The 18,997-nt window shown below is 36.5% G+C and overlaps 1 protein-coding gene across 5 annotated transcripts in view; it reads right to left on the bottom strand.

The window, feature by feature from the left end:
* Positions 1-4,275: 4,275 nt before the first annotated feature.
* SLC6A5_3 (Sodium- and chloride-dependent glycine transporter 2) overlaps positions 4,276-18,997 on the bottom strand; it is a gene marked incomplete at its 5' end in the record, with an annotated part of 43,858 nt that continues 29,136 nt past the window's right edge. For 2 of the 5 annotated variants that reach the window (XM_051210459.1, XM_051210461.1), the window contains 6 exons: positions 4,276-4,950; positions 6,396-6,697; positions 8,267-8,641; positions 12,365-12,627; positions 15,039-15,190; positions 18,430-18,634. In XM_051210459.1, the coding sequence (XP_051070453.1) occupies positions 6,656-6,697; positions 8,267-8,641; positions 12,365-12,627; positions 15,039-15,190; positions 18,430-18,634 (1,037 nt within the window). In that variant the 3' untranslated portion in view covers positions 4,276-4,950; positions 6,396-6,655. Of the gene's footprint in view, positions 4,951-6,395; positions 6,698-8,266; positions 8,642-12,364; positions 12,628-15,038; positions 15,191-16,241; positions 18,635-18,997 lie in introns of all 5 variants that reach the window. The other 3 variants (XM_051210460.1, XM_051210458.1, XM_035729710.2) reach the window with 3 other exon arrangements.

Below are 18,997 nucleotides of genomic sequence, written 5' to 3'. Positions count from 1 at the left end.
AATATAGGAAAGAAAAAAAATTCTCCGTCGCCAGTTGTTATGACCTTGGATCGCTTTTACCCCGTGATACTTGTTATGACTTGACCTTGGTCTGTGTAGTCTAAATTATGACCTTGACGCGTTAGGCTGAGTGGCTTAACCTTGAGTCTAATACGCGTGAGTTCGATTGGGGTAGAGAGAACTATTCTAAATCCTGATTGGTTGGCAAGCACGCGAGTGAAAGAAGACAAGACAGTTGGAACACTAAACTCTGGATTCTCTGAATTCGGATTACTACAAAAATGTACATGAATAAATAAGTGCATATCTTGACCACGACGTAGGATAATTTGGAAAAATACAGTTATGCCCGAAACAGGGAATTAGGGTAGAAATTATAGTGCAAAATATAATATTTAAATTACAATATTTTTGGAACAAAAAAGGGTATGCTAGTGAATGATACATAGAACGAAAGCTCGTGTTATGTAGAATAAGATAGGGACAAAAATAAATATAAGTGTTTTACAGGGTTTGAATGAAATGCAATAACGTCCCAAGAAAATAGCTTTCGTAATTGTCTGGGCTTCTTAATTCCCCGTTCATAACAAATTAAATTTCTATTTATTTGTAAAATAAATAAATAAATAACAGGATACTGATTCACATCACTAACATGGTAAATAATTATAAATTTATCTAAATGTATATTCATTATTGAACTACAATCAATCAAAAGAAAATAAAAATAGTTTATGGGATAAATTTATTCAATCAAACATAAATATAACAAATATTATTATTATTATTATTATTATTATCATTTAATTTGTTTGTATTTTACTATTCATCTACTAACATATTTAGTATACATAATATTAGAATGAATACAGTAGTAAGTACTAGGATAGTTGTAATATAGAAATTGAGGTTAATTTATAATAAAAAAAGAACAAGAAAACAGAAACAGGAACAAATATTTGTTCATAATAATAAAATGCAGAATATTAAACAGTATGATTTATTACAAATAATGATTGTCATATTAAAATATAATTTTATTAAATGTTATTAACAATTGTTGAGATAGTAAACAATTAATGTACTACTGAATTTTCATCATGTACATTAACTAAATACATGTATACGTTGTATAAGATGTGTTTATTTAGGAAAGAAGCAATTGATAACATGCATACACAACTATAACCCATTGTGATTATTATTACTACTATTATTATTACTACTGCCACTACTTAGAAGAAGAAGAAGAAGAAGAAGAAGAAGAAGAAGAAGAAGAAGAAGAAGAAGAAGAAGAAGAAGAAGAAGAAGAAGAAGAAGAAGAAGAAGAAGAAGAAGAAGAAGAAGTAGTAGTAGTAGTAGTATAGTAGTAGTAGTAGTAGTAGTAGTAGTAGTAGTAGTAGTAGTAGTAGTAGTAGTAGTAGTAGTAGTAGTAGTAGTAGTAGTAGTAGTAGTAGTAGTAGCAGCAGCAGCAGCAGCAGCAGCAGCAGCAGCAGCAGCAGCAGCAGCAGCAGCAGCAGCAGCAGCAGCAGCAGCAGCAGCAGCAGCAGCAGCAGCAGCAGCAGCAGCAGCAGCAGCAGCAGCAGCAGCAGCAGCAGCAGCAGCAGCAGCAGCAGCAGCAGCAGCAGCAGCAGCAGCAGCAGCAGCAGCAGCAGCAGCAGCAGCAGCAGCAGCAGCAGCAGCAGCAGCAGCAGCAGCAGCAGCAGCAGCAGCAGCAGCAGCAGCAGCAGCAGCAGCAGCAGCAGCAGCAGCAGCAGCAGCAGCAGCAGCAGCAGCAGCAGCAGCAGCAGCAGCAGCAGCAGCAGCAGCAGCAGCAGCAGCAGCAGCAGCAGCAGCAGCAGCAGCAGCAGCAGCAGCAGCAGCAGCAGCAGCAGCAGCAGCAGCAGCAGCAGCAGCAGCAGCAGCAGCAGCAGCAGCAGCAGCAGCAGCAGCAGCAGCAGCAGCAGCAGCAGCAGCAGCAGCAGCAGCAGCAGCAGCAGCAGCAGCAGCAGCAGCAGCAGCAGCAGCAGCAGCAGCAGCAGCAGCAGCAGCAGCAGCAGCAGCAGCAGCAGCAGCAGCAGCAGCAGCAGCAGCAGCAGCAGCAGCAGCAGCAGCAGCAGCAGCAGCAGCAGCAGCAGCAGCAGCAGCAGCAGCAGCAGCAGCAGCAGCAGCAGCAGCAGCAGCAGCAGCAGCAGCAGCAGCAGCAGCAGCAGCAGCAGCAGCAGCAGCAGCAGCAGCAGCAGCAGCAGCAGCAGCAGCAGCAGCAGCAGCAGCAGCAGCAGCAGCAGCAGCAGCAGCAGCAGCAGCAGCAGCAGCAGCAGCAGCAGCAGCAGCAGCAGCAGCAGCAGCAGCAGCAGCAGCAGCAGCAGCAGCAGCAGCAGCAGCAGCAGCAGCAGCAGCAGCAGCAGCAGCAGCAGCAGCAGCAGCAGCAGCAGCAGCAGCAGCAGCAGCAGCAGCAGCAGCAGCAGCAGCAGCAGCAGCAGCAGCAGCAGCAGCAGCAGCAGCAGCAGCAGCAGCAGCAGCAGCAGCAGCAGCAGCAGCAGCAGCAGCAGCAGCAGCAGCAGCAGCAGCAGCAGCAGCAGCAGCAGCAGCAGCAGCAGCAGCAGCAGCAGCAGCAGCAGCAGCAGCAGCAGCAGCAGCAGCAGCAGCAGCAGCAGCAGCAGCAGCAGCAGCAGCAGCAGCAGCAGCAGCAGCAGCAGCAGCAGCAGCAGCAGCAGCAGCAGCAGCAGCAGCAGCAGCAGCAGCAGCAGCAGCAGCAGCAGCAGCAGCAGCAGCAGCAGCAGCAGCAGCAGTAGCAGCAGCAGCAGCAGCAGCAGCAGCAGCAGCAGCAGCAGCAGCAGCAGCAGCAGCAGCAGCAGCAGCAGCAGCAGCAGCAGCAGCAGCAGCAGCAGCAGCAGCAGCAGCAGCAGCAGCAGCAGCAGCAGCAGCAGCAGCAGCAGCAGCAGCAGCAGCAGCAGCAGAGAGAGCAGCAGCAGCAGCAGCAGCAGCAGCAGCAGCAGCAGCAGCAGCAGCAGCAGCAGCAGCAGCAGCAGCAGCAGCAGCAGCAGCAGCAGCAGCAGCAGCAGCAGCAGCAGCAGCAGCAGCAGCAGCAGCAGCAGCAGCAGCAGCAGCAGCAGCAGCAGCAGCAGCAGCAGCAGCAGCAGCAGCAGCAGCAGCAGCAGCAGCAGCAGCAGCAGCAGCAGCAGCAGCAGCAGCAGCAGCAGCAGCAGCAGCAGCAGCAGCAGCAGCAGCAGCAGCAGCAGCAGCAGCAGCAGCAGCAGCAGCAGCAGCAGCAGCAGCAGCAGCAGCAGCAGCAGCAGCAGCAGCAGCAGCAGCAGCAGCAGCAGCAGCAGCAGCAGCAGCAGCAGCAGCAGCAGCAGCAGCAGCAGCAGCAGCAGCAGCAGCAGCAGCAGCAGCAGCAGCAGCAGCAGCAGCAGCAGCAGCAGCAGCAGCAGCAGCAGCAGCAGCAGCAGCAGCAGCAGCAGCAGCAGCAGCAGCAGCAGCAGCAGCAGTAGCAGCAGCAGCAGCAGCAGCAGCAGCAGCAGCAGCAGCAGCAGCAGCAGCAGCAGCAGCAGCAGCAGCAGCAGCAGCAGCAGCAGCAGCAGCAGCAGCAGCAGCAGCAGCAGCAGCAGCAGCAGCAGCAGCAGCAGCAGCAGCAGCAGCAGCAGCAGCAGCAGCAGCAGCAGCAGCAGCAGCAGCAGCAGCAGCAGCAGCAGCAGCAGCAGCAGCAGCAGCAGCAGCAGCAGCAGCAGCAGCAGCAGCAGCAGCAGCAGCAGCAGCAGCAGCAGCAGCAGCAGCAGCAGCAGCAGCAGCAGCAGCAGCAGCAGCAGCAGCAGCAGCAGCAGCAGCAGCAGCAGCAGCAGCAGCAGCAGCAGCAGCAGCAGCAGCAGCAGCAGCAGCAGCAGCAGCAGCAGCAGCAGCAGCAGCAGCAGCAGCAGCAGCAGCAGCAGCAGCAGCAGCAGCAGCAGCAGCAGTAGCAGCAGCAGCAGCAGCAGCAGCAGCAGTAGTAGCAGCAGCAGCAGCAGCAGCAGCAGCAGCAGCAGCAGCAGCAGCAGCAGCAGCAGCAGTAGCAGCAGTAGCAGCAGCAGCAGCAGCAGCAGCAGCAGCAGCAGCAGTAGTAGTAGTAGTAGCAGTAGCAGTAGCAGTAGTAGTAGCAGCAGCAGCAGCAGCAGCAGCAGCAGTAGCAGCAGCAGCAGCAGTAGTAGTAGTAGTAGTAGTAGTAGCAGAGTAGCAGCAGCAGCAGCAGTAGTAGTAGTAGTAGCAGTAGTAGTAGTAGTAGTAGCAGCAGCAGCAGCAGCAGCAGCAGCAGTAGCAGCAGTAGTAGTAGTAGTAGTAGTAGTAGTAGTAGTAGTAGTAGTAGTAGTAGTAGTAGTAGTAGTAGTAGTAGTAGTAGTAGTAGTAGTAGTAGTAGTAGTAGTAGTAGTAGTAGTAGTAGTAGTAGTAGTAGTAGTAGTAGTAGTAGTAAATAATGAATAAATTAATAGAACGAAGAATCAAAAATGAACCAATAGAATTGGTATTAAGAAACCAAAACAAAACAAAAAAAAGTTGTGTATAGTGATATTTTTCAACTGATTTACTTGGTTAAACTAATAATTTATGTAGATGTGTGTGTGTGTGGAATGGGTGGATTGTTTTGTGTATTTACTTCCATACACTAAATTTATGTTGTTACAATTTCATTAAAAAAATAAATCAGATTTAATAAACAAATAAACCAACACACACACACACAGACACAATCGTTGATGTATTGTATAATGATAGGATAAACTTTCAGCAAAAAAAAACGAAAGAATAATCAGTGTAGTGTTTTTATATTTTTCATTGATCAGTAGACTTGACTGATTCATTCATTTCATCACAATCTGAAGATATGAAAAACTGTTCCGGTAATTTTATTCCACTTGTATCAATGTTTATATTACCTGTAATACAACCAGATAACGGTTGTGAACCAAGTAGAGCAACAGAATTAACTGCAGCTAATGCCTAAAATGAAGTGTTGAGAAAAAAAGAATCAGCCAGCTATATATGGATAACTGAATATGTAGTACATTTGATTGTTCAATTGAGTTGAATCAGAATTAAGGATTAGGACAAATATGATATTTGTTTAGTATTCAAGGCGTATTCATCCGTCTGTCAGTCAGTTGATCAGTCATAACGTAAAATCCAGTACACATGTACGGTGGTTCAAGTTGCCATACATTATTAGCACAGAAAAATGAAATTATCAGGAGAAAACCCAGAATAGCAGAGGCAGTGACAGCGTCAGTTGGGATATAAAGACTGGTCATCGAACACATGATTATTGAAGATATAAATTAGTGAACTGAAAACATAAAAGAAGTTATGAGAAATTCAAGAGCTCAGAATTTTTAAGAAGACAAAAGAATGGATACATTTGTGACATTGCAAAATATTTTGAGCCATATCATCCAAAGTCTTTAAAGTACTGTATACGATAATAACGAGAAATCCAACCACGTGGTCTACACCTATTAACACGTCCATGTTGAATAGTCAATAACTTAATAGACTGATGCCATGTTTTGGTTTCAATCTTCTTAGCTTTCTTCCAGCTTACTCTCAGCCAGTAAACATCACCCATCTAGGTAGGTGGTGGTCAACTATACATGTCAAAACTACATCACTTTATGAATATTTACTCCCCCATCAATCAATTTGTCATCCCTAAGTAGTACCCTATAGATTATAATCTATGGACGAATCAATTTCGGTACCTGATGCTCACGAACGATCGGTTGACAGAGGATTTTAGAGATGTGATAACTGGGCGGCTACAACAATTTGGACCACTAAGGAGTTAGTTTATTTGTGATTGTGGTAATCAAATGATTTGTGGACCTTGTGAAGACTATCGTGATGTTGTCTTTCGATGTAATATGTTGGAGGAAGAAGTCTGTTGGAATAGGAACTTTTTTCGCTCGACCCAGATTGAGGCTAAGGCAAATTATGGTAATCATTGCGAACTGTACAATAAAAGCATCAGTAACATTGGCTGCAACATTCGCAGATGTTACTGAAGCTTCGGCTCTTCAGTGGTATAAGTATTGTAGAGATATATGCGTAATAAAAATGACAAGCTTGCACAACAGAGTGCACACAAACAATATTGAAGCTATGTGGTCGGGGCTGAAAGAGTTTTGCCACATTATCATGGCTCCAGAGGCCGACTATTCTGGGGCCATATGGATGAGTTCCTCTACCGTGTGCATTAAGATTTTAGAACCTCTGAATCTCTTTCTAATCTTGACAAATCTTTGAATCATGTAAACGAAGTATATCCACTTGAATTCTTTCGTTTTGTATAATAAATTTTTACTCTATACTGTTTCCTGAGTGGCTAACATTTTCAAGGTCATTTGGGATCCCTTCAAAGGTCATTCATTCATAAACTAGTCTCGCCGTACCTTACTCCTAGCCCAGACATAGATTACTCAGTTTCTCATCCAAAAAGTAGAATGGGGTAAATTGCAGCGCAGTGAACTTGTCTTTGGTTCTGAGACGGACATCTCGACTACTCCACAAGTGACGCAATTCGGCAAGACCCGATAGAGCCTTTTGAATCAGTGCCAAAATTTCGTCAGACACGAGAACACCAGGACTGATGAGACTCCTAATACAAGCGACGCGTCTGATGCATCCAACGACTTCACTTCTTATCATTTATTCAACTGCTCACGCAGGTCAATCCTGAAGTAACATTTCGCATCTGAGAGGAAAGAACCAAATACCAAACTGTAAATATCTCAATCATATAGGGATTCAGTCACAAGCCATATAACTTAATGGTAATGTCTCAGAATATGAGACAGGAGGAAGATCATGGGCTCCAACTCACCGGATAGCACCACTTCCTAAAGATTGTAGACAGGCCTTAGCTAACAAGTACCACCCAGAACGAAAAAAAGTCTAGGTCTCGGAATTCCTGTCGACAACCTACAACCACATACAATTTCAACGTAGTGTATGCAATGTAGAGTCAGCTAGATCTCTGATCTCATTGTAACTTGATCAACAGGAGTCATTAGGTACAAAGGACTCAACGATTATCTGATGCGAATTTCATTACTTATTGAGTATTATCAATGAAAAAAATAATAGTCGGGTTACATCATGAAACAATTGTAATCAGTATTGCGAATCAATAAATACCAGCCAAATAACGTGCTTTAACGTAAGCATGTTATCATACATGCATGTAGATTACTGAGGACAATAGAAAAAATCGAAACAGTTTCATAGTATACTCTCCGATTTCCATTGTTTTATCAATTGACGAAACGAGTCACATTCAAAACATGCTGAATGATAAGACTCTAATTGTAGTATGAAAAAATATCTGTCATTAAAAATATCAGTCAGACGAACCGATTGGATTGATGACAGAGCCTTTCCATCTCTTGTAGAAATTTAAAGCGCTATGATGAATGGCTTTTGCCTAACTAATAGTTAAGTAAAATCTACCAATATTTCAATAGCAAGATGTGTAAAACTAACAACGGGAGCTCTAATATAGTGACCGAGGTAATTTAAGGGCTTTTGAGATTTGAAATCATTTGAAAATGCTATATTCTATGTGGTTGCAAAACATTCTATATCTGGTATACTGCTATTGATTTTTCTAAATTTTTAGCTATTCATTAAATATTCACATTAGTGTAATAAACACACTTCGAAATTCCCATACAAACGTTAGAGTTGAAAAAATAAATTAATCACAAAAATAAAACGTGTTAAATATATGTTTCGCATTTAGAACTGCACACTTAACAAAATAAATGCAGGATTATGTAATTTGAAGCAACTAAAGTTCACAATTTCCTTCTCAAGTAAATCCGCACATAACCGGAGATAGCAGAGGCAAGAGGGTATGTTATTATCCTTCTAAATGTTTGCTGTACCGTTTAATTAGACTGTGTACATTAGATTGTTTATTGGAATTCAGCCCAGGAGAACCAGCTCAGTATTTGAACCTAAAGCAATGTCTACTTCAGCGAGGTTATTAGAAGTATGATTGAAGCCCTCAGTTACACAAAGCGTGAATTGTGCTAGTCCTACATTGAATAAATAAAGTCAAGTTAGTGACCATACATGGATCGACATCACCAAAAAGGAAAAAATACAAATATTTAAGAATATTTAATATGAGTATACGTGTATTTGTAGAAATTATAGAAAAACAAAATAGCCGTCCAATTCTTGAGGGTTTTCAACGGTTTAATTAGACCTCAATTTAAACTATGAAAACATATAAGTAAAAACAATTATGTTTACTTACTGTTTGACTTGCTGACAATAATGCAGCAGCATTGGCTGGATTAATATCTGCATTGCTGACGACTCGTTTTACTACTTCTTTTGTATGAGCATGTGTAAGTTTTTCAGCAACATTTAATTTACTTTGAAAGAATTTAGTATCATCTATAACACCAGCAGCAGTCAGACCACTTTTAAGTGAACTATTTAATCCATAACCTAATTGTAATTGACTGCCTTCTATGGTAGTTGGTCCACCAATCGGTGATGTATAAAGATTACCACCAGCTTCATTAATACGTGACTCATTAGATTTAATCATTGATATAAATTCAGCGCGATGTTGTTTATCGGCTGGTCCCCATTCATGTACAGGTTTTAGGAATTCTTTTAATAACTATTCAAAGAAAAAAGAAAAAAACTATTTGTCTAAATTTAATTGTTCTTAAATAGAAAAACGTGACAATAATAATTTTGCTAATATCGCTAAATGTTTCAAGTTGAACAACTATTGATAACCAAGAGTCATTGAACTGTTTCTTCCTAGTATTGAACTTCACAACCATGCAAACGAATTGAAGTTAGGTATGTAGATCATTGGCTGAAGGCTTATTGACCTAGAGGTCAGGCATCTGCCACGAGCTGAAAGTTTAAAACTTACAGGTTGGTTCTTGAAGAAGATCCAGAATAGAAAAAGTTAGTTGTAAAACGCTTCTTGATTTTCAATGACAGTTTAACTAAAATTAATTAGTGGTGCAAACTTTAGAACTCAATAATCTCCACAAATTGCTTGTAGTATTAATGTTAAATTTCACAACGAAATAAGAAATACTTGAAAAAGAATCAGATGGTATAAATTGAACTATTGTTTTTCACAAGTTTGAGATTACTCAAGTTGAAAACTTATGGCCATACATATAAACACGTAAGAATTTTTACTTTGAATACAATTGTCAAACAAAACACCACAATACTTCCTTGATTATTACAAATGTATACATAAAGACAAAACGGAGACAATGGCCTACTGATAGCAAAATGAAGAATCAACAACTATGTACTGTTTTCAAATGAATCATTTTCTAGTTTAAATCCATTGATAAAAATGATGTGTAATTTTATTTATTCAACATGAAACTGAGACATTCATGGTTGTTTTTTTCAGTAGTTATTTTTATAGTTTACGATCTTATATTTATTTACTTGAGCACATAAATACTGGTTCAGGGAGGCACCAAATATAAATGCTCCACACTTCATTATTCGACTTGTGTGAGGGTTGGGATAATGCCCATGTACTCAAATCGAAGCAGGGGGCACTAATCTCGGAGCTTTTGACATAGAGGTTTTATCCACAATGCAGTGGAGCAATATTCGGCGATGTAATGGTAGTAGAATAATAAGAATTAAAATTTACTCATTTTATTTAATATAAAGTATATAATTGATGTGAAGTTATACAACTTAAAAAAATAAAATGAATCATTAGTTATGCAAAAACATAGATATAAATAATCTAATCTCAGCGATTAAAATTTAAAACTGTTCTAATAATTCATGGAAAATAATTCAAGTTAAAAATGATCACAGAATATACTATTAATTGTCTAATATTATTAATAGAAGAGACAGAATTCAGTGAATTAATTGGTGGTAAATGGTGATTATCAAATTAAAAAACATGAATTTTAATAATTAACCTGTCTATACTACCTGGATTTTGTTTCTAATAAAAATTTACTTCTCAGGAGTTCAAGTGAGAAACCGTAACCAGTGGAGTTCAACCATGTAGCATATGAGGCAGTTACCCACCGAAGTCAATGGAAGATGGTTGCACAATGTCGTGGATTGGTTGAAGTTAGACATTAACATCGTTGAACGACAGCCCATCGGTCTAGAGGTTAAGCGTTAGCAAGCGAGACCAGGGCTCCGGGGTTCGAATCTAGCACGCGTTATCGTGGATGTACACTTCTGAAGAGTCTCATACTAGGACGAGACAACCATCTAGTTCTCCCAAGTTTTCAGTGGTGGTCTGACATCTTATTTAAAACTCAACAATCCCCAAAACCTTATACTGATAAAATGTAACACATTTATCTATGATTGTCTTTAATTTAACATCTTAATGAACTATGCGACGCTTCAACAAAGAATATTTTTTCGACGATATCATTTTCCATAGCTGTACAATCGTATTCATAGATACTTTATTTTTTCTTGTGAAACAGGTTACATTGATCGTACAAAGAACGCACTCGGTAAAGAAATATCCAAGTGGTGTATAGTAATTTAAAGCAGCATACAAATCAATCAAGAGCTCAGTCGTCAGACAGATAGTCAATTCAGGTTACAGCTCGCCACGCGCTCCTACGCTAAAAATCCTCTACAACGTAAGAACTAGCTGAAACAACGTTCGGATGAGGAATTTATGCACAGTCAAGGCCATAGCAATTCACCATTTCAAACTTGGACTGTGTACAGAAGTCATGTTCAACCCCTTATTCTGTCATGGTCTTAGAACCCCTTCGAATTTTACAAATTATAATTCCTAATTATTATCTTTTTTACTAAGTAGACGGTCAACTTCTACTCTATAGATTACTACTTATTATTTCGAAATTATTACATAACATAAGCTCTTAATGATTGATGATTACTTTTTGAAGTGATGTAACCTTTTTTTAGTACTTGAAAACTTGAATTACATTAGAATAACACCTTTTCATTTGTAAATGATTGTTTGAAACACTTTATAACTTTTAATATGCCTGACTACTTTATCACGCAACATCACTTCATTTTGATTGACTTCCACTGGAATAAGTTTAAATATATTTGATAGTTATCTAAAACTCCTCTATTTTACTATACGACTATTTTCAATCATGACACACTTTGACTAGATTAATTAACTCATAAGTACCATCAGTAATATGGAAAGCAAGACGATGAATTTATCTTTTCTAGCAGTCAGAGACATTATTCCTCACAGTATTTTTTTTAACGACAATAGCATATGGATATGTATACAGACAGGGATTCATGCACTTTTTTCACACTGTAAACGATTTTTACATCAATCTCATAACCCTCATTACCATGCACAAAATAAAACATCCGGACTTGATTAGACAAACATTTTAGGAAGATTTAGTATTTTAAAAATCTTACATACTCTTTAATGACTTTGTATCTGATTATTTCTTTGAAGAAGCTCAGACTAGTTGGCTACCCATCAAACTATCATACTAATTATTATTACAATTTATGGTAATAGAAACAACTTAAACAACCTATCCTTAAATTTGAATTATAAGGTTAAATATGTGATACATTGAATCAATGTGTTTTTTTTCCTTCAATAAACAAGAATGAACTATTGTGGTGTGCTACTTATATTGATATAAGTAGTATATGACGCGAGTTAAAGAACGTAATGTCTGGCAGCAGAAGATGGGAAAAGATCGATGAAGGAAGAGCGGGAACGCAATGCAATTTGTAAAAATAAACGCATGAACCATAAAGTGTGAGACAATGGATTGATGATTGCAAAAGCAACAGTCCAGTTTGATATGATGAAATGATATTTTGCAAATTAACGATTTACTATAGTGTTTTTCTATTTTACCAAGTAAAGACTATAATTGATTTCGATAACTATGGCTTAGGACAAATTAATTACTGTATAGTATAAAGCGGCAACAAATAAGCTACATGAAATTCTGCTGAACAAGTTTCTTTTCTTGCATTAAGGTTGACCGAAGGTAGATATGCTTATTCGTTGAATTTCGGTTTATTACATTGAGGATATCACTTTCAAGATGAAGGATCTACAAATATGTGAACTCGATCTACTGTGTTAATTTTATTGTTATATACAGATCTGTCTTAAACAAAAGACAAAAACTATGAAAACTGAGTAAACGTTGTATACTTGTTAAATGCAGATCAATAAGGAGATAAGTGGAATATTTCAAATGGTTGCGTAGTTGAGATAAAATATTCAAGTTGTCCACTTTAGAATAAAATAGTTATATAATATTGAGTTTTCCAAGTGTTGTTCTAGCTGCAACAAAGATAAGGAATTCAAGCAATAAATTCTTATCAATAAGTCACTTACTAGAAAACCACCTTCACTGCAGTATTTATAAATAAACCAACCAACGATTAATAATACAGTCCCAGCAGATAGTGATTGGTATAATACATATGCCCAAGGTGGGAAAGAATAGTTCTTCTCTTTTAATTCAATCCGATTTGTTAATACAGAAATAATTAGTAAAAGACAAATAGTTGGTGTAATTACAAGCCAACAAATACGCCAATACCAATTAGGTCGTTCATTTATCATCAATTCAATATCGCATCGAAATTGTCTTAAACCTAAGAGTGATTCAATGAACAAAAGTGATAGCATATAAGTGCAATAATAAATTTATCACTATGTAAAAAATTTATGTAATTTTTTAACATTTTGAATAGTAAACAAATATTTTTTGCAATTACGATTATTGCATTCTAGGTATATGCATGAACATACAAGTAAATCCGTAAACTTGGTACATTTTAGTCAAAGAGAAGACTATCAAATTAAGCAATCTGTCTACATTGATTGGGAGAGGTTTCTAGGTGGCTATAGTTATTACCCAGTATCTATTCAACAGGAATGACCGTATCTGTGCAAAGATAATATAGCTGAAGATGAAGTAAAACTGATGAAGGAAACCTTGATGGAGAATGTCTATAAAAAACTCATGAATCGATTGAATGACTATATTATGTTGCGACCTAATATGACTCAAGAACCCAACATAGGCGTCTATATTATCCTGCCATATGTGTCAGTCAGTCAGTCACAACGTAGAACCTGTACTTATGTAAATCAGTTCAAGTTGCCATATCACATCGACACATAGAGATTAAGCCATCAGGTCAAACCTGCCATGTAAGTTGAATAGCTTTGTGGGGAAATTGGAACCGATGTTCCCACCATCAGTAGATTGTACAATGTAGTACATGTAGTACAGTGTATTAAAAAAACAAAGTTGCAGTAATTAGGTAAGTGATAAAAGGCATTTAAGATATTATTTTGCTTTAAATGAAGTAGGTATAACGTATCTGTCACAAATTCATCTCAATGAAAGCAAATTAACCTTCACAAAACACTTTCAACTATACTACAATAGTTGGCTTACTAACTACATGCTCCAAGATGTTCCAGAAATATCTAGTGAGAAATCATGATTGGTACAGTTTAAATATGTACGGAATGGAAAACCGATTATCAATGGAATCAGCTAAATATCATATTTAGGATAAACATTAAGACTAATAAACTAGAAATCTATTCACAGATTAAATTGCAAAGTAATTACAGTTAGAATTCTATCTTTGGACGCCGACTCATGAAGTAGCAAACTTTCTTACTTGTTATTTATAGAAATTGAAATCTTCTACGTGATAGAATGGATGAACTCGATAATTGTATTATGAAAAGTGCATAAAATTGTGTAGACAATTTCGCTTACATTATTTATAAATTATCCAATACTATCACCCTTTATTCCTGAAATTAACTAATTGAAATAATGTATTTTGATCTCAGAATTATTACGTAAAAATTCTCTTTTCTGTTCTAACCCACACATTTCAGTTAAAGGCAATGGTAAGGAACAATTGCTCTGACGCAAAAGAAGTGGATCAAAACTGAATGAAAAAATTTGTTATAAGCTGAAAAGCTGAGCAGCCATTTTGTTATATAAAGAAGTGTCATAATGGACAAAGTGTTGGAGTGAAGTTATGCCAAGTTCGATCCATTTGTAGCACATTCGGACGTATCGGACAAATGTCAAATACACCAAATCAATCGAAGCTAGGCTTGAAATACAACTATCCCTCGAATGAAATAAACATCATTTGTTTTATTAAAATTTTAACTAATGCAATTTTGAAATAACTATTTGACAAGGCAGCTAATAGAAAAAGCTTAATCACCAGATAATAATCAATTTTCTGTAATAAGTATCAATGAGACCATTTTCTAAAATGCTGATTTGTACGAACATTCAATGTTTCCGGAAACCTTATTTACTTCATTTTTGTATTGTTTGTTTGAATCTTCCGACTGATATTTAAGACTACAATTGATCAGTCTCTTATTGGCATATGCGTATTCTGTGCGGATTGTCTCAATATTGCCTTTGATCACAGGCCACCATCCATCTCTGCTTATAATGCTTGTTTAAATACACATTATTATATGTTTAAGCGGTTAGTTTAAATTAGTTTCAAATTATTTATTTTTCTGAGGACGATCGTACGTTTTAAACATTGAATTTTTTCTCACAATGTCAATTTCACAGTCGATTCCAAGAAGTTTCAACAGTGAAGACATGAAAAGGCCTTAATTTTAATTTTCGAATAACCGTTTTTTAATACTAGATGCCAAATTTGTCTAGTTCTTTTGTTGTTGATCAAATTTTATCGAATAAACTGAAAACGTAAACACTAATAATCGTTAATTTTCTTTATAAATCATAAAACCAATAATCCTTTATTTTCTTTTAAATGTTATTCAAGTTTATGTTTATTTCATAATGAAAAGAACCAATATAGATAAAGCTATTGATAGATTTTGTTAATATTTTAGTGTTTCCAATTTAATCCTTAATTCTAAATAATTCCGAATTATCTTACTATTAAACAACAAAAAACAAACATACATTTTTCTATCATATTTGAAATAACTAAAATAAACCTAAACTTTTGAATAAAGTAATTACCATCTGACCTACCATATACATATGTAATGACGACCGTTTCACTTAGTGCAACAATTAATGGAGCATAACCACTCATTACATTGTCATATATTGTTACAAGATAATATCCACCAGCACAAACCATTGGCAATCCCATGAAAAAATTCAAACAACATACTGATATCCTGTAAATATGTCAACAAAAATTATTATTATTACTATTATTATTATAGTAACCAAGAGAACTGTCAACTAGTATACATGGATACATATTTAATTCAGCAATGCAAACCCAAAAAATTTGACCGCGAAGTTATGTAATTAAACGGAGAACATTGTTTTTCATAAGTTCATATTTACCATTTGACGTATACTACACCAACAACGAATTTATCATTCAGATAAACGTAGTTTTTGCGAAAATATCACCCAAACAAATTGAAATATCATCGATTTTGTTGACTTTTACGAGAAAGTGCAATACCTTAAAAATATTGTACAACGCATTAAGTGTTCACAATCAACCATTCGAAATTTGAATTATTTTTTGTCTCATGAAGTAATCTGCAATCTAATGGACTACTTAAACTAAAAAACAGTACGTCATAATTTAGCTGAGACATTCGAACATCCTACTTATCTGTAATAGTCATAACCATAGCTTTTTTTCAAGCAGATACACTTTCCTTTTCAAAATTTTGTTACAAAACTGGTTGTGTTTTGTTAGGAATGGTTTGATGTATCAGATGTTTTTACCATATTTGAAATCATGATATATCCAATCAGATTTGAATGTCGAAAGGAAATTGCTCATTATAGGAATAAACATTAAAATAATCACATTTAATGTTATCACCAATTTACCCAATATTTTACCTTAGTTGTGAAAAACAATGTGTATGACAACGAAATCTATGACTGAGGAAAACAATAAATGGTGAGATGATTTGCACAAAATTTTTCATTATCAAAAATATTATGGTGTGCTCTGTTAATGCGGACAGACATAAGTAGTATGTAGCGGAAATAGGAAGTGGAATTCTTACCAGCAGAAAATTGAAATAAAAAGAAAAGGATGGAAAATAGAGAGCAATCAAAATAACAGGATTAAAACAACTATAGAGAATGTAGAGCAGAACTCTGAGAAGATATACAGATGAAATAATTAATGTTTGATTTTCATATTCTACAGAAGCATAGTGTGAATTTTGTATAAATAAAAAAATTGGCTTTTACCTTAACAAGTCTTCGTTGTTTACAATACTATTTATCCTAATTTCGAATTATTTGAACATAGTGCGAACGTTATTGCTCCACGTGTTGTCCAATCCAATACTTATATTGTTCTTCATTGAATATCACATGTACATAAACTGTTAGATCGAACGAAATCCGATGAAATTTGAACTTTAAAATTTTAGTCAGCTTGAAGTGTATTTCATAACAAGTGTAAATTTAATAAACTTAATATATTTTAAAAAAGCATTTAAGTAAAAATAATTTCACCACTGTTGATTTTTCTATGCGACATTATTTGAATAATTCACTAAATGAAGAAAAATTTATTTACTACCGGTAAAATATTTGATTTTCGTCTAAAAATCTCTAATTGGCATCGGTTACAGCAAAAGATGTTTGGAGTTTTTTGACCAAACTATTGCTCCATATGAGATTTAAGTCAGTTTGATTCATATAAGTTACCAATAAACTTTTGTGGTATTGACTAACTGTCTCACCATGCAGATGTGAAACGTCTACATTCATCAATGTAAAATTATACTTCAATATCGTTTGTATGAAACAAAAGATAAAAACTATAACTTCCGTAAAAAATCCACTTAAATGTTTAGCATTTCATTTAAAGAGATGAGAATTGTTAACATAATTAAGATAAATACATATTTGCAGTGACGTTAAATGATATATATTATAATCTCTAAAGACAGCGCGCGTGTATGGATGATACAAGTTAAAAGAAGAATGAGATGTTAGAGAAACAACATCTATTGTACGTGACGTAAAACCCATTAAACAATACAGTAAATTATAAAATACAAAATAATATTAATCACTTGATTACGCAATTAGGTATAGGATTCAACAGAGAAAATTGGTCATGTAGTCAAATCGGTTTTTTTTTGCGTGAATGTATTCTCTAGTTCAAAAGATGCAGAATTTGCCAATATAATCGTCAAAATTAAATTTAAACCATAACCATATCATAACCAATCAGACAATTAAACAATAATAAAAAAGAACCTACTAAAAATGTATACACTTCCAGCATCCACAATCAAAATGAACTAGAGATATGTCATTACCAATCGTAGCGAAAATATCCCGCAGATCATTTCTGGTCTTGAATTATAAATTAACCACTAACTACGTAGTTTCTAAATCTGTTCACAAATCAGTTTTTTACAGTCACATGAATGACATAATAATAATCAATCCCCACCTCACTTATTCCAACATTTTGTAGGCTGGAATTAATCAATATGCACTAATGTTTAAAGCTGTCTTATCCTATCTGTGTTAAGATAAACAGATCAGCTTTTACGATTTATGTTAAATTACTAATAACCTTAGGATCAAGCGATATAGATAAAGCAGTTTAAAAGAAAAAAATTAACCTCAGTAGATCAATTTCCTTATTTTAAATTTTAAATATAACTTGACCTGAATTTCCCGTATTCTGAGTAAAATGGTTTTATTTCCTCAATTCTCCTTTGTGAAACATTAAACTTATTGTTGTGCCTGACCCATATATTTATTTGCCTTCATCTTTCAACATACAATCTAGTCATATTTGAATAAACCTATACACAAATAGATCTTCATTTTGCATATCTAAGCGATAAGGACTTGAAATTTTAGCCTAGATTGTTTTCATGTGAGACTATAAAAAGTAATTAAAACAGAAAAGCAAACCCATAAGGAGTGTATCACCCATAAATATCTAAGTTAATTATGTGATATTTATTTTCATGATACACAAATTAATGAAACAACACAGTAATGAAATTGAAACAAATAACCGAATTTTTTTATTGAGATCAGTAATTGACCTTAGTTAAAGGAACCTTGAAAACCAGGAAGCACCGAATAGCTCTTTCGTCTTAACATGAACTATTGAGCAGTTGTGATATACAACCTACTTGGGTTCGAGCCCAGGATATACCAGTCTCAATGTGAGTCCTTAATCTTTAAATCACTGAGCGGGTCTCAAGAGATTAACATATCTAATGTTAGTCGAGTCGTTTATACAGACTGGTGAGCAGCCCAGTGGTAGAACGCGATGACTGTCCAGTACATCCTGACTTTCAACGGTCCCCTAGTTTGGGTCGGTTCTGAATTAAAATAACTTCCAACAAACATAAAAACAGACGATGCTGATAGTTTTTTGTTTAGTTTAAACACATACCGGAACGCAATTTTACGTCTTTCAGTTAGATGAACACCTAATCGTCTGAATTCATCCTGTATACCAGAAAGAGTAGTCTCCAATATAGAGAACTGTGAACCGAAACCAAGTGTTAACATCATTGTGAAGAATAAAACCGACCATAGACTAGAAAGTGGCATATTTGTCATTGCTTCAGGATATACAATGAAAGCAAGTCCAGGACCTTGATGATTAAAAGAATAAAAATGATAATTGTGAAATTATATCATTGAAAAAGAAAAATGATGAATAAAAACACTGTACTGCAACGATTTTCTGCCCAAACACAAGTCACTTTTTGTTAAAAGAAAAACATTTCCGAAGCCATAAAATTAATAAAAACAAATTATCGTTTAATCATAAGTAAAAAAAGTGTGACATTTAGTAGCATCTCAAGTCAACATGGACCATTCTAATATTTTCATTTATTCTATCACTCATATGTTCGACCACATGTAATCTTCTGGATATTTTATGCATGAGTGTATATTCTAGTACGTATGTATATATATATATTACCTGTATCTCTCTGATGCTTATAGAAATT

Source organism: Schistosoma haematobium, chromosome ZW (genome assembly GCF_000699445.3).
Source record: "Schistosoma haematobium chromosome ZW, whole genome shotgun sequence".
Taxonomy (NCBI): domain Eukaryota; kingdom Metazoa; phylum Platyhelminthes; class Trematoda; order Strigeidida; family Schistosomatidae; genus Schistosoma; species Schistosoma haematobium.
This window is presented reverse-complemented; position numbering and strand designations above follow the sequence as displayed.